We start from the raw sequence: 16,408 nt of genomic DNA, 5'->3' as shown, positions 1-16,408 counted from the left end.
CAGACAAATTACAATTGCATTGTCATAATTACCCTCCAAAGGTTAGGTCAGCACACAGGTTCAATCTTCGTCTTCAGGACATCAGTCAAAGCGCCATCAATCAGGACTCAACTAAAGGCCAAAAGTGGGCACTTCCCTCATAAGGAGGATAAGTGTAAAAGGGCAGTCTATGGGAGATGATGGTTTCTAATAAGTCTCAAGTCACCAAACAGAGTGACAGAGTTTTTGGATAGAATCGATAGCATTCCCTACCTAATTCCAATGACCCTTCTGTGACATGGGTTTTTATCCCTTTTTCGTAGTACATTCCCCCAAAATTCTATTGGACACTTACTATACCCCACTATCTTGAACCTATCAAATTTAGCATTTCGTAATCCCAATTGTCACCCCACATTAATTCATGGTTCTTTGATTGGTCTTCATAATTGACGTCTTTGGAGGTAGCACATCTGGCGTTACTTCATCCTTTGGCATCTCTTGGCACGTCCTTTGGTCAGCAGTTTTCATCGTTCACCGGTCTAAGTGACCTTGTACATAACATTAATCTACACTTGTTTCAATATGTTTAAACATTTATTTCAGGGTACCAAAATGCGCCTGAGAACGGATTCGACATGGATACATTAGTGTTCCAAGTTTGAAGAAAAAGAACATTTAGAGGGTCATGGCCCTTTGCGAGTCAGCACACTGGAACAGGAAAAATGCATTCAATATGAGAGCCGAGCAGCTAAACTGCAGCTCACGCTAACTTAAGGCCTACGAAGAATTTCAATACAGTTTCAACAATAGGAACGTTAATATAAGCTTAATTGAACCTACCATAAACATTTTATTCATCATTATTAGTTTGCGTATACATGGATGGCCATTTACTGTGGTCATAATTCAGGTGTGCGTTTAAGCAAATTCGCTATTATTACAGTTTTCTATGCAGTATCGTCACACATTAATATAGATATTTTGCTCTAATATAGTTTATATACATAAACTACGCTCTCTCAGGCGTATAACGGAGAGCAGGAGTAAATTCTTCTGAGACAAGAACACGCGTCTCACAGGTGTTCAGAGCCCTTAGTGAATAAAAGCTGAACGAAGTCAGTCGAGACGCAGATGCGTGCGAGGAAAAACAACAAGATAGAAAGAGGACAGCGCGTTAGGCATAACGCACTTTCCTCGCTCTCCAGACTCCCACTCCACGTAGCAAAATGCAAGGGTTTAGAAAAAACTCTTGCTGGGAGGATAACGCTTCCAAAATGACGTGCACAATAAAAGTAGCAATAACATCAGCAGAGCGCGCAGTGCACATGGGCAATATAATTAAAAACACCCATAACGCTGTGCACGCTCCACGATAGTAATATTCAAGAGAAATAAACAATGGCACTTAACTGGCTGCAAAGCAGCAAAGAAAGAGGAAGTGTGTTTGACTGAGGGGGCTTATGTAGGGCTGGACTCAATGGCGGTCATGTAGCCTGTCACAGGAGGTGACATCTTTGTTTTTGTCTTTCTATTGGCTGCTAAAAAAATAAAGCATGGAAAGAGAAGCATAATCGGAGCCTCCGGTCCTGACACATAATTTGTGGTAAGAGTCAAAGTGGGTTCATTATGGAGTTGGTGGTTACTGCTGGTCTTTGTCGTCTTGTGTTTTTGTGACGCGTTGGTGTCGTTTTGCTGGGCAAGGCCTGTTTCGGGCCTATATTGACGATGAGTAGTGCTTGACAACTGATCAGTTTCTGGCGGCAGTGGTGAGTTTTTACCCCTCCTCCTTCGGCCGCCGGTACCAGCTCACGGCAGCAGCAACAGCAGTACGGGGATTCATGGCGTACAGTCAAGGGGGCACCAAGAAGAAAGTCTGCTACTACTATGATGGTGAGTTTTATCGGTGGGTGGTGCTGCTCACGGGAGCAGACTTGGTGCTGGCTGATTGCTGAGGCTTTGAGGGCAGGTTTTGCCCCGTGTTTGCCGCTGCTTCTGTGTAATGTTTACAGTGTACAAAAGTGTACCCCCTGCAGAATCCGGTAGCAGCGGGCTAACAACTGACCGCCCGCGGTGTGAGACAGCGGCCTGCAGCGCTCTGTGTGGCGTGTCCTCATCCTTGCCCACCCGCCGTGCACCCCTGTCTCCCCAGCTGCCTGCAGGCCGCGACCCAACCTCTGCCTATGCTTTGTTAAAAACTGTGGATTTCCTGCATACTTTGGGCAATCAAACTGGGGGAATCAGGGCACACTTGCTTTCCGTGCATAGAAGCCCGCATGGCACGGTTCAGGATGCAGGGCATGGTGCACTGTAAGGTGTTCCTCTCGTGCCAGGACATTGCTGGGCACGATTTGGTTTGCATGGCTTGTCGAAGTATTTAGGCTGTATTGCGCCCTTTCTTTAGTGCATGGTAGGATAGGCATGGCGTGTTACGTATTTCAGGGTGCTGGACGTGTGGCACAGCGTAAACCATGGCACAGCGGAATATACTGTCTGGTGCGACGTAGACCATATGGGGCAGTGCAGACTATATATTGCATTGCGTAGTTTATGGTGATTATAGCCTATAGGGCACGGTGCAGAGTAGCAATGCATGGTACCCATGCGAAGTTAGATCAACCCCAGTTGACAACAGTCACGCCCAGTAGACCCCCGATGACAACTAACGCGCGCTGTGGGTCTACCTGTGTCTCAAACTGACACTGACTTCGCAGAAGGGAGAGGGGATGTTGGTGGCGGACTGGAATAGGCCCTGGTCTACCGGTGCCTACATTTGTTTGGTTCCTAAAATTTCCTCGGCCAAAGAAATGGCATTCAAAGCCGCTTTGTTGCTGCCCTGGTCGCACGCTGTGCAACTAGATTGACAAAGACGAACGGGAAATAAACGATTTAATTGCCGCGGCCCCGTTTTTACAGCTGCGCTCATGGAGCTCTGACATACCAAGCACACACACACACACACACATCAGATGGCAGCCATGCTGTTTGATCAGCAATAAGTACTGGTCGCCCTCTTAGCCCCGTTTGGTACAATGGAATACGAGGTTGAAGTGGACGTATTTGCTTGCTGGCCATTGGTGCCAACAAGCATACACTTTCAGATGGGAAGTATGTTAAGTTTGTGGGGTTTTGTTAAAGTACTTTTCGATTTTAGCCAGATGTATTTTTAAATATATTGATGGCTGCAGCTAGATATTTATTGTTATAAAATGTGTAGTGTCAACTCCATAATCCCTCTATAAACCCTTTCTTCCTAAGCACTCTTAAATACATGCTCAACTAATTCATGGAGCCATTTTACAGTATTGGAATCTCTGAGTAGCATGTAGCCCACAGAATGGGCTACCAAGCTCCTCATGACGGAGGAAGGGTTCAGGCATCATGAGAGTGGGCACATGAGTGCACTCTGGGATTGTTAAATGCCATACATAGCTGGAAGTTGTCAGAAGGCGGGAGAGAGCCTGACGGCCCCTTTGCTAAGTACCACATCCCACCTGGGCACTTTCTGGGTATAAATATGGCACCCTGAGCCTCAGCTCACATCTGGACTGGAGAAAGGTCTGAAGAGGGACTACCCTGCTGACCCCTGTAACTGGCAAGATAGGCTGCACCAACCACTGAACTGCACCTGCTGCTCCTTGGGCTAGTCAAGAGAGAACTGTGCCTGTGGTGCTTGGCGCATGGAAAAGTTGCTTCAGAGCCCCAGACCAAAACATGACTCCAAAGGTGAGTCTGCTAATCCCTTGTTCTAGCGCCAGGGCCATAAAAGCTGAAGTAGCCTGACTGGCTAATCAGTAGCCGCCCACTTCGAATCACTGCTGACTGCCAATGGGCAGCCAAGAAGACCACCCCTTAGAACTCAAACGTTGCACCCTTGTCTGCCGGCCCTACAGTCATCAGAGTGCGGATTAGAAAGATGGACACTAGCCTTCACTAAAGGAATCCTCTGGACCCGCTGCTGGACTTATACTGGCCCAAAGAGGACTTAGAGGGACCCCTGTGACCAAAGCCACCCACCTTACCCATGTATCATGGAATAACTGCAAGGAGAATCCCGTCAACTGAACAGCTTCCAGAGCATCTTTCAGCATCAGGACCACTCCGTTAAATATTATGGCAATATTGATGTAAAGCGTGGAACTGAACTTGAGACTGCTTTGGTAAACAGGTAATTATCCAAATATTCGTTATTGGTCTCCCAGACCTTCTTCCTGTCAGAACTGGTTACCTAGCCCGGGCTGGTGAAATCAAACATCACTCTTAAAAACTTTTCACAACTTTTCAAACTTTAACGTTACCAATGCTTGTTTGTACTTTTGGACTAAAAAAGCTGAGATTTGTTTATGCTTTAAAAATCTATATCTCCGGATCCCTCTGGTGGATTTTGCTCATCTTGGAGTCCAAAAATTCATAAAAATATATAATCTATGCTTATTAATTGGTGCTGGATTTCTTTCATGTTGTATGACTTTGTTATTTTGTTGTTTGTGCTTTTAAATGCTTTATACTTTACACTAGTTCATTTTGTTTAAGCCTTGCTGCTTGAAGCCACAGCTACCTGGGGTTGAGCCAGGGGTTTTAAAACTAGCCTGCCTGGACCCAAGACAATCTTGTGAGTGAATTACACAGTGAGGTCACACAACCACACCATATAATACATCAGAATCCTCAAAGAAAGAAAGAACTAAATTAGAAAAGAAACAGAGAAACAAAAAAAGTAAAAAGGGGATTACTTAATACAGAACAGCTTTAAATTATCAAACATTCCAAAAGGAATTTACAACAGTATTGGCAAGAGATGCGATATGATAGATATGGAATGTGCATCAGAAGCATCCTGCTGTCACATCAGACTGTAAATAAAAACACCACACTAAAGTAATTCTAAAATAAAAACAAAATCTCTGACAATGTAGTAAATTAGCTTGTGTGCGCATGTGCTCCTTGTGGGAGAGGAAAATGCAATTGCTCAAAGAGAAGTCCAGCAGTCATTAAGAAGGCGGATCTACCGCCCCATACTGTATACCAGAGGTCTTCAAACTGGGGGGCGGGCCCCCCTAGGGGGGCCTGAAGTGATCCCAGGGGGAGCCCCAGACTCTGGCCAAAATAAATATTATACAGATAACAGGCTTTTGTTTTAAGCAGAAGCATGTTATTGCAGTTATAAAAAGGTAACAGTACTTAACTGCAATGTTTAAATAGGTTTAGACATATTTAAACATTGCCATGTTTATATAATAATTGTGAAAATTTCTGAGGGGGCCCCAATTATTTTTATTTTTCCACTGGGGTGGGCGCGGCATAAAAAAGTTTGGAGACCTCTGCTGTATACTCTAGTGGGTAGAAGCAAAACATGAATGACACAACAACAGAACAATGGATGAAGAGAGATGGCTGAAATACCTCATATGTAAATATACACAGTTTAGTTAAATCAAAAGGGCTTGTAATTTTCACAGGTGATCAGTAACAAGTTATATTTATCAATTGTGATTTGTCGGAGAACAATCTTCAATGCAGTTATGTATATATAACTTCTTGTAAGAGATTATTTTTCTAAAAGTGTAAATACCCAAAGAAGGGGCTTCCAGATCTATAGTCTGCAGGTTGCTAAGTGTTAGGTGCCTGTCTCTAAGAAGTCGTCCCTATTCGTTTCCAAGTCCATCATCCTCTCCTCTTGTCAGGTATATGCTGGTCGAATAAGCATAAGGGAAGTCTCAGCCCCCCCCCCCCCCCACTTAAATCAGTTTTAGGCTCCTTGGCAAATGCTCTTTGCAGAGAAGTAAACTTCACCTTGGTGCTGATAAAGTGAAAATAGCTAGTTTTGTAGACATCCTCCAAGCCCAGTATTCTGAGGAGCAGTGACCTTCCCACCACAGTGTTTATCTCAGATGTTTTAAAAGTATCTTATTTGTTTGAGGTTAAGATCACTAGCATGAGTATTTAAATCATTTTCTAGTGGAAAAGAATTAGAGTTTTTAAGAACTTTTGTAAATTGGCATATTTAAAGCAAACATAGAGCTCACAGGAAACCCTGTAAACCTGTGTTTATATTCGCATGTAAATCTTGAAAATCTGATTTAACTTGCACCAAGTGTGTGCTTTGAAGTAAAGACAGAGTTTCCCCGGTGACAATTACTTTTGCACTCTAATCTGGTGTAATGTGGACTGTACAATGTGGCAGACTTAATATGTAGTATGAATTGTAAGAATGTACCGTGTGAAACATGAATTGCTGTGTGGTATATTATACACAGTGGCGTGAATACTGAGGAAGGTGTATATTATGATATAATTAATGGGAAGTGAACTGTGATTACGATAATGGTAAGCTTGCAGTATGAGGTGACATGTACCATGCTAAATGGTATGTTGATAGTAACTGTGTCAAACGTGGTGTGCCATATGGTGTCCATAATATGGAATAGATGTGATTGCATCCATATGACTTTGACCGTTTGAAATGTACCTTGTCATTTGGACTATGAGGTAACCTCTATATTCCAAATAGGGCTAGGTTCCTAGATGAGGGGGTTGATCCCTGCAAAGGTTTTGATCATAACTATGTTATCCTCTGTGATGTGGCTACGCCCACTGCTTCAGAAGCACCTTGACAACATGCCAAAAGTGCCCTTATGTCACATAATCTTCTCACCATATTTCAATGTATTGCTTCTTTTTCGAGGTATTGAAGTAGAGCACTTCAAAATATTGCAGAGGAGCAGGCTAAGCTCCAGTGCTTCCCGGTGGTGGGCACTACTTTACTGAGCACCATCTCTTTGCCTAAATTGACTGAACGAGGTGCCCAAATGTGGCAGATAAAATGTGGCAAACTTAATTATGGGAAATATTGACATTGGTCAATCTTCAAATTAATTGGTAGAGACACCTTGGTAAACCCACAGCTTCCTCGAATAAGGTCTTAGATTATGCCGTTCCATCCATCCATCTGGAAAAAAGATGGGCTACATCTAAAAAGAAAAAAACCCACACCTTTTACCCTATGCTCAGAAAGCCCCTCCTGCACCTGTAAAACCATCAGAACCTAAAACCATTATTATTCTTGAAGAAAATGATCAGGAAACTGATCAATGCCCCATTACGAGGTGACATTCTCAGGCGACCTATTCAAATACTAGATTGGCTTTCCCCTCAAATTAGCCCACACAAATTGCTATGCTGCAGGTTCTGGTTGACGTACTGCACCTTATTGATGATAATGGTGGTCCTTGCCTCTTTGTTCATTCTTTAGTACTCTCAAGTATAAGAACCTACTTAATATGCACTTCTCACACGTGTTTAAATGGTGGATCTGTATGGAACTGGTTCTACACAGTCCAGAAAGGCAAATAAATCTGATGGGGATAACACATAGTTGCTCCTTAGAGAGTCTTTAGTGGACAACAGAGGCAGTCTGGTAAAACATTCTCTTCAAGCTTGGAAATTGGTTTGCAGAGTTTTCCCTGAATCTAAACACCCGGAAGCCCCAGTTCTTTCTAGAACAATTTGGCACTTGCATTTACCTGTGTTTCAAGGAGTGCTGCTGCTTAGAATCTTGCCCAACATTGTCTTATCTGCTAAATCCTTAGCTTGCTCTGGTAATACTAACTTACATGTGCCAAACCTCACCTGTCAGCAAAATAGATACAACTCAGTGCACCAGATCACTGAGTTTTATGCCACCTGCAGATACCACACCAGTTGTTAAAGCCTTATTCCTGTAACATCTGAATGAAGGGGTATGATCCTTTCTTACCCCCCAAAAACCTTTCATATTTTTGTCCAATAGGGTACTTAAAACAGCTGCATACCTTATGAAAAAAAAATAATAATAATAATATTACAGTGCCTCTCCCCAGCTGTCGCTTGGCCTCTTTTTCCATTTTCTCATAGTGAAAATACGAGAGTGAACAGAAATCCAATCGCTGGAGACACTGTTAAGCTTCCAGCAGCACTACATAAAGTCTTTCCAGAGGCAACTGAAGCCTAGCACCTAGAGGCAAACCTAAGCCACTAGTGTATTCTGTTAGGTTTTTCCTACAGAAAATAACAACTGAAAGAAAAAATATTGAAATTGAGGTGAAAAAATCTGCAATTTTTCTCTACGTTTTACTCTGTAACTGTTTCCTGCAATGTCAGATTTTTTAAAGCAATATACCGTTACGTCTGCTGGACTCTTCTGGTTGCGGGGATATATAGGGCTTGTAGGTTCATCAAGAACTCTAGGTACCCAGAGCCAATAAATGACCTGCACCCTGCCTTGGGTTTTAATTCTATTTACTCTTGCCTAAGGGGTCGCTCCCCATCTCTTTAAAAAAAAAAAAAAAAAAAAAAACCTTGCCCTGGCGCCTAGAGGTTTCTGCCTAATAACAATAGGCCCCAGGGGGGGCAGAAATGGCCTAAAATAAATTTTACCCCCCCCCCCCCCCCTCCGGGGAGCGACCCTTGCCTACAAGGTCGCTCCCCTTGCGTGATGGCGCAAAAATAAAGATCCCTGGTGCATAGTGGTTTCGGGCCCCCCTTGGGGGCAGATTGACCTAAAATCGGCCGATCTTCCCCCAAAGCGGGCAGAAATGGCCTAAATACAATTTGCACCTCCAGGGGAGCGACCCTTGCGTAAGGGGTCGCTCCCCATCTCTAAAACAACAACAACAAAAATTCCCGGTGCCTAGAGGTTTCAGCCCCCCTTGGGGGCAGATCTGCCTAATTAAAATAGGCTGATCTTCCCCCCCTGTGGGGCAGAAATGGCCTAAAATAAATTTGCCCCCCAGGGGAACGACCCTTGCCTAAGGGGTCACTCTCCTTACCTTAATTCACAAACAAACAAAAAAACTCCCTGGTGTCTAGTGGTTTCTGCCCCCCTTGGGGGCAGATTGGCCCAATAAAAATAGGCCAGTCTGCCCCCAAAGGGGGGCAGAAATGGCCTAAATATAATTTGCCCCCTATGGGAGCGACCCTTGCCTAAGGAGTCGCTCCCCACACTTAAAACAAAAAAATAAACAGGGGGGGCAGAAAAGGCCTTAAAAAAAAAAAAGGCTACCCTTCCTTTTCCCATATCTTGGTGTGGTCCTCCTGACTAGACTAGAATGTTGAGTTGGTGATGTGATGCCTTTTGTGTGGGGCACTTCTGAGCAGTGCTTGCCTGAGGTTCTTCAACAGTAAAGTAATAAAGACTGTTTTACTTCGCTGAAGATTCCAGTGTCAATTTGACAACAAAGCCTTTTAGGAAAAAAAACATGACAAGACCACTGAATTATTAAAATGACCAATACAGACTGGTTTTCACATGGGAAGGACATATCTCTCCCTCCAGAATAAATCCCTCAGAAACTACTAAACATTCTTCTCTCTGAAAAATGGCCCTAATGTATTGATTCAGTGCAGCCCAAAAGAGTGACGCGCATTAGCCATCATAGAACTTCCCAGGATTCACTGGTCTCTGTCTATGCAAAGACGAAAGACCTGTATAAGCAAGATCATGAGCATGGTGTACGCATCAAAATGGCTTCTATATGTTCCTGTCCGCTTTATGTTTAGTTCGGTACTACAAGAGAGTAGAACTGAGCAGGCAAACAAATATAACCTGGCAGGGCTACACATTTGCGTGCGGTGGCAGGATTTAAAGGACAGCAAAATCATTCCACCAAAGAAGCCAGTGGTGTAGAAATGGTACCAAGGGCCATAACACAAGGATGGAACATTAACCACAGTGCTGTCATTAGATAGGAAAAGAGAGGCACGATTTTGAGTGCAGAGGGCTTTCACACACCTGTGCACGGGTGCCATTGCACCTGCTGCACCAATAAAAGCTACAGCCCTGGAAGAAACCATTTAATCCCAGCTCGGTTGTATTATTGCCATCCTGTCCGTTTTTCAATAAAAGCACATTTTGGCCCATATTTATACTTTTTGATGCAAACTCCCCCCATCCCCCCCACGCCCCCCCCCCCCCGGGAGCAACCCTTGCCCAAGGGGTCGCTCCCTTATGCCAGTTTAAAAAATAAAAAAGACATCCCTGGTGTCTAGTGGGCGTTTTGACAGCCGGATTGCTTTCAATCCAGCTGCCAAAACGCAGAGAGAGACTTCAAAGGGAAGGGAATACATTTCCTTCCCTTTGAAGCCTCTCTCGGCCTCCCCCACGTGATCAGAAGAGAAATGCAAAGCATTTCTCTTCCGATCGCGCTGGAAGCTGAGCTTCCAGTGCGATGGGGGAGGCTCTGTGACAATCGGCGCGTGCTGACGTCACAGGGAGGGGGTGGGGGGGGGCCGAGGGGTTGAAGGGGAAGGGCTTCCCCTTCCATCCCTGACTTGGGGGGGGGGAAACCCCACAGAGGGAGCGCTAGTGCTCCCTCTGGGCTGTGTGCCCAGGACGGAATGGTTACGTCCTGGGCACAGCAGGACTGTGCCGCAGGACGTAACCATTGCGTCCGTGGCACAGAAGGGGTTAAAGTGCTACTGCATCCAGGCACAGGCATGTTCAAGTGCACTTTTTGCTTCCTTATTTCTTAATGAGTTAGCGCTTTAAAGCCAGATATGTTGTCATTATTAATGTTTGTTACATATTGCAGTTCGTCCTGAAATTTAGCACGTTTCTTTGGCGTTTGGTAAAGTAACCTGGCAGCTCTCTGCAGAGTGACATCATTGTTGCTTTACTAAACTTAGTTAGTTGCTGTGAATGTTCTTTTCTTTACCATGTTCAAATCATATATATCCCATCCGCATATTTCATACTCTGATCTTTGTGGAAGTGGAAAATGGTGGCAAGAGATCACAACTGGTTGTCCCAGTATTCCCTTCAGCTCCCCACCAGATTGTCTTTGTACAAGTGTTCCTACTGCAACAGATGCTGTTTTTATGCCGTAGCAGGTCCAGTGGCTATAGTGTACTGGGCAAAGAGGGAGCATTATTAAAAAATTAACTATTAGCAAACTGGGAAAATGAGGAAATTTCAACAAAACAGCCGCCAGATTAGGTGAGCCAGTGTTGATTATAGACAGAGTACATTCGAGGGTTAATGAGACAAAAATAAGACGACCAAACCTAGCCCTCCCATGAAAAAATGAAGCAGGATTAGGAAAAGAAAGAAAACTATTAAGAAAACAATTTTGTAGTATTGTCCCGTGTCTGTTGTAAACACACAATGTTAAAATTGGATGCAAAGTCATAAAATACCTTATATTTCTTGTTGGCAAGGCCAGCAATGTTCCAGCTTAAAATCAAAATAGTGTCAGAATCCAAACAATTGTCCTCGGAGCCTCACAAACAGGGAGGCAAGCCGCCGACATCTGGATTAGCAGTCCGTTGTTGCATAATAAATTTAGTGGAGCGAAACAATTGGAGGTGGAGACGTTAACCTCTGGCAAAGACTTTGGAATAAGGGGGGAGGGTCAGTGGATAAGGCTGTAGGAGCATTGGACCCCTTAGAACAAAGAAAAGTTGGCTTATATAAAAAAAAAAAAAAAACTAAGGCAAAACATAGATCCTTACTGTAGTCACAGTTCCTGATGACAACGAGGATAACAAGTACCCATCAGCACGAGGGTTATCAAAGTTGACCACTACAGTCACCATCCATAGTCTTAAATTGTGAGCCAGTTCATAAAACTCTCCTGGCCATAATAATTTCCTTACACAGAGGTAGGCAACATCCGACTCTTTTATGCAACCAGCGGACCACTTTATTTTTGAGCTGACCATGATTTTCAACAGCATTTAGCGCCAACACAGGAACATTAGCCAATATGATAACATACAGTGCGACAGCTGGAGGAAGATCGGAGTTATGTGGCGCAGCGTTTGCTGATAAGGAATTATTTACTGGTAAAGAAACAGAATGTGCAAAGTTTACTACATTAGGGAGCCCAAAAACTGGGTCTTAAAAATATGGGGCTTCAGTCGAAATAGCATGCAACATGGCTCTTGCATCAATAGGGCCATGAGTGCCCGAATATGCAGGTTGTGTGACCCTAGGTGCATGGTGATTTTGCAGGCCTTGTGCCAGAGAGATCCCTGTTTGGGAGAGAGTACCACCCTCTTCTACCAGGAAGAACGGAGTATTAGAATCAGCCCTCCGGGGAGCGGGGCATACAACTGACTGACTGCATCTCTGAACCATTGTAAGACAAAGCCTCAAGTTGGCCCTTCAAATTATCAATGGCTTCCTCGATTTTAGCAAGACTAAGCTCAGAGGTGGAAGAAATAGAAGCACTAAGAGATTCCAGTTTTGCCACCAGTGAATCCTTAAGTCATTCAGCTATCATGGTGCAGAAATCCTTGGACAATGGACATAATAAGATGGTTGACTAACAATCTGGGGCCACTAGACCCACCCAAGGGGACACAACCATCAGTGGATTTAGAGGCCCTTAGTCCGTCAGCTGAATGTAGGGCCGTAGCACTTTAAGATGGCAAAAAAACTCTCTGTAGTGGGTATTTTGATATTCGCCTGTACAGTCAAACTGAGTCCTCCACTAACTTTTGCCTCTGCTGGAGTCGGTGCTAATTCCTGTGCAGGGTCCTGAGGCCCAGCCTAAGTTCCTCCACTGCAGTGATTTCTTCGGATAATGCCCCTACTGCTGAGGTAAGCAGCACTATAATATTGGTCCCACTGTGCAGGTGTTTAACAGTGCCAGCGACTGAAGATAATTTACGTTTACACTTCCCCAGAGTTCAAAAGGAACAGCTGTATACCAGTAAAGATCACAAAACCAAGAGAGAGGTCCCAGTCTTGTCTTGGCCAGGCACAGAGGGTCACCAACGGGCCTGTCCTCACCTGTGCCTGGGTTTGTCCAAGCCACTGGAGGCTGCATACGTTTATAGAGTGTTTGCTGGTGCTGCTCAGTGGTGGGGAGGGGGACGGGGGTCTGGGGTTTGGGGTATTTAGCATGGGTAAGTTGGATGGTTTGCACGGAATCGGAGAATGTTAAGCCGAGTTTGGGATTCAAGTCCTCTTCTAGGGTTGTAAAATAGCTCTAGTCCATAGGCCACATCTCGTCCCGCCTATCTCTTCTCCCTGTACAGTTCTCCAATCAGGCCCCTTTTTCACTGCAGTGTAGATTGACCCAGTTTTTAGCATATATTTAGAAGCTTTGTTTTGGGGCTGGACATCCACATCTGCTTGATGCCACGGTTTGAGTAGAGATGCTTTATTACATTAAGTAGGCTGGGTGTGGTTTTGTGTTTCTCTTAAAATCTCTGTAGTTTGCTTGGTCTGGATATGAGTTTCTGTGATAGTAGGATAATTCCAAACCGGAATATATTGAGAATCCTACACATCCCGTTGTACACTAGAGCCATCTTGTAGCCTTTGATAAACAGTACTTGGAGCTCAGTTGTTGTTTGTCCCAGTAGAGTGAGAAACTCGAACTACACAGTTTTATCGCACTTCAGGACATGATTCTTTTGCATGACAATGTAAGACTTGGGGGTAATGCGAGAAAATGACAAAGAAGGCCTTTTTTTAACACAAGATGCGTATAATCACTTGTCAGGGCTGTGGTCTTCTCCCCCTCTTCACCTCAGCTGAATTCTGGACCCAGAAGTCTTGGGGCCTTGCAGCAGGAGCAAGTTAGCTCACAATCAGCAGTCCCTTAAAGATTCTTGCAAGTCAGCTAAGAGGAGACAGAACACTGCTGTAGTAAGGATACAGCACTGATTCAAAAAATATTTTTATTGGATTTGTTTCTATTATTCTACCACTTCCCTGGCTCAATTATCTAAGCCCAAAATAAAACAATTATACAAATTGGGCCAGGTGCCACACCCTGGGCCTCTATATTTTTCCCTGTGGCCAACGATCAACTCTATCAAAAGTGGCCTTGAAGACCATGAAGCAGGCAGACACTCAACCATATCTGCCCCTTATGCATAAAGGCCACATTTCAAAACACTAGACAGTGATCCACAATAGAATAATTATGGTGGAATCAAGCTTGTTCTCGAGGAATACATTTATTATTGTTTACTCGTTTGTTCAGTTGCTCCAATATGTAGCAAATAACTTTGGCAAAACGTTCATAAGTGAAATAAGCCTACAACATGCTGAACTAGTTCTATCCCTCTTTTTAATAAATTATGGCCTCATTATTTTGACAGCCAGGTTTCTGTTAAGTTATCATTCTCTATAGTATTTAGAAAAAAAGGAACAGTTGCTGTAGTAAAATGGCACTGTTGGCATGGTCACCCCCCACTTTTTGCCTAGTGTTGATGCCAGCTTTGATTGGAAGTGTGCTGGGACTCTGCTAGCCAGGCCCAGCACCAGTGTTCTTTCCCTAAAACTGTACCTTTGTTTCCACAATTGGCACAGCCCTGGCACACAGTTAAGTCCCTTTTAAAAGATACCCCTGGTACCAAGGGCCCTGTGGCCAGGGAAGGTCCCTAAGGGCTGCAGCATGTATTATGCCTCCCTCAGGGACCCCTTACTCACTACATGCACACTGCTCTGCAGATTGTGTGTGCTAGTGGGGAGAAAAGGCAAAGTATGCATGGCACTCCCCTCAGAGTGCCATGCCCACAAACCACTGCCTTTGGCATAGGTAAGTCACCCCTCCAGCAGGCCTTACAGCCCTAAGGCAGGGTGCACTATAGCACAGGTGAGGGCATAGCTGCATGAGCACTATGCCCCTACAGTGTCTAAGTCAATTCTAAGACATTGTAAATGCAGGGTAGCCATACTGAGTATATGGTCTGGGATTTTGTCACAGCACCATAATGGCTACACTGAATACTGGGAAGTTTGGTATCGAACCTCTCAGCACAATAAACCCGCACTGATGCCAGTGTGGTATTTATTGAAACATGCACACAGAGGGCATCTTAGAAATGCCCCCTGTATGTTAGCCTAACTGCTAGTGCAAGGCTGACCGGTCTGTGCTAGCCTGCCACTTCCAGACGAGTTTCTGACCTTATGGGGTGAGTGCCTTTGTGCACTCTGTGGTCAGAAACAAAGTCTGTCCTGGGTGGAGGTGCTTCACACCTCCTCCTACAGGAACTGTAACACCTGGCGGTGAGCCTCAAAGGCTCAAGATTGGTGTTACAGTGCCCAAGGGCACTCCAGCTAGTGGAGATGCCCTCCCCCTGGACGAGCCCCCACTTTTGGCAGCAAATCCAGAGGGATAATGAGAAAAACAAGGAGGAGTCACCCCTCAGCCAGGACCACTCCTATGGTGTCCAGAGCTGAGGGGACCCCATCTTTGAGAAATCCTCCATCTTGCTTTGGAGGATTAGGACCAATAGGGATAGGGATGTGTCCCCCTTCTCCCCCTTCCCAGATGGAGTGGGCACAAGGAGGGTATAGCCACCCTCGGGGACAGTAGCAATTTGCTATTGCCCTCTGGCCCTAACACCCCCCTAAATTTAGTATTTAGGGGCGACCCTGAACCCAGCTCTTCAGGTTCCTGACTACCTCAAGAAAGAATGTCTGCTGAGCTGAAAACCCCGCAGAGAAGAGGAGGAGACAACAAATGACACAGCCCCAGCCCTACCGGCCCGACTCTTGCTTCGAAAAGCTGCAAGAAAAGAAGCAACGCATTCTACAGGACCAGTGACTCCTGAAAAGCCTCCAGGGGACTACCTGCATCACCGAGGACCAAGAAACTCCCGTGGACAGCGGACCTCTCCAAAAAGAAGACCAAGAAACCATCTTTAAAGGGACTCTCCCCTCACTCCAGAAGCGTGAGTCCAACTACTCTGCACCCGACGCCCCAGGCCCGTGTCCAGAGAAACCATCTATCCAGAGAGGATCCCCAGGTGACTCCGACGTGTCCACCCTGGGCTAACCTCTCTGCACCCCCAAGACGACGCCTGCAAAGGGAATCCCGAGGACCCCCCTGACCACGACTTCCCAGGCCGAAGGTATCCGACACCTGGAGAAGCACTGCACCCGCAGCCCCCAGGCAGAGAGAAACTGACCACCGGTGCAGCGACAACCATCAGGCGGCTCTCATCTTTGCACAGTTGGTGGCTTGCCCGAGAGTCCCCCCGTGCCCTGCCTGCAGGGCCTAAGTGACCCCTGGGTCCCTCCATAGAGTTCTATTGAGAACCCGATGCCCAGTTTGCACACTGCACCCGGCCGACCCCGTGCCGCTGATGGTGTGATTTTTGTGCCTACTTGGGCTTCTCCAATACCCATCCAAATCCCCCTGATCTGTCCTCAAACAACGCAGGTACTTACCTGCAAGCAGACCGGAACTGTAGTACCCCCTGTCTCCATAGGGGCCTATGTTATTTTGGTTCCTTTTTCACCTCTGCACCTAACCGGCCCTGTGTTGCTGGTGCTGGGTGTTTGGGGTTGTCTTGAATCCCCAGCTGTGGGCTACCTATGCCCAGGAGATTGAACCCGTAAGTTTGTGATTTACCTCAAAAACTGTACTTTACTTACCTCCCCCAGGAACTGTTGAAAATTGCAGTGTGTCCAATTTTAAAATGGCTT

General features: G+C 45.3%; 1 protein-coding gene across 1 annotated transcript in view; it reads left to right on the top strand.

Annotated features, from left to right (window-relative positions):
- The first annotated feature begins 1,718 nt into the window (after positions 1-1,718).
- The window catches only part of HDAC2 (histone deacetylase 2), a 169,529-nt gene continuing 154,839 nt past the window's right edge, over positions 1,719-16,408 (top strand). The window contains exon 1 of the mRNA XM_069234546.1: positions 1,719-1,872. Coding sequence (XP_069090647.1) covers positions 1,821-1,872 — 52 coding nt within the window. The 5' untranslated portion in view covers positions 1,719-1,820. The remainder of the gene's footprint in view (positions 1,873-16,408) is intronic.

The sequence above is a fragment of the Pleurodeles waltl genome, chromosome 5 (genome assembly GCF_031143425.1).
Source record: "Pleurodeles waltl isolate 20211129_DDA chromosome 5, aPleWal1.hap1.20221129, whole genome shotgun sequence".
NCBI lineage: Eukaryota > Metazoa > Chordata > Amphibia > Caudata > Salamandridae > Pleurodeles > Pleurodeles waltl.
Note: the sequence above shows the minus strand (reverse complement) of the source record. Positions and strands in the feature narration are given on the sequence as shown.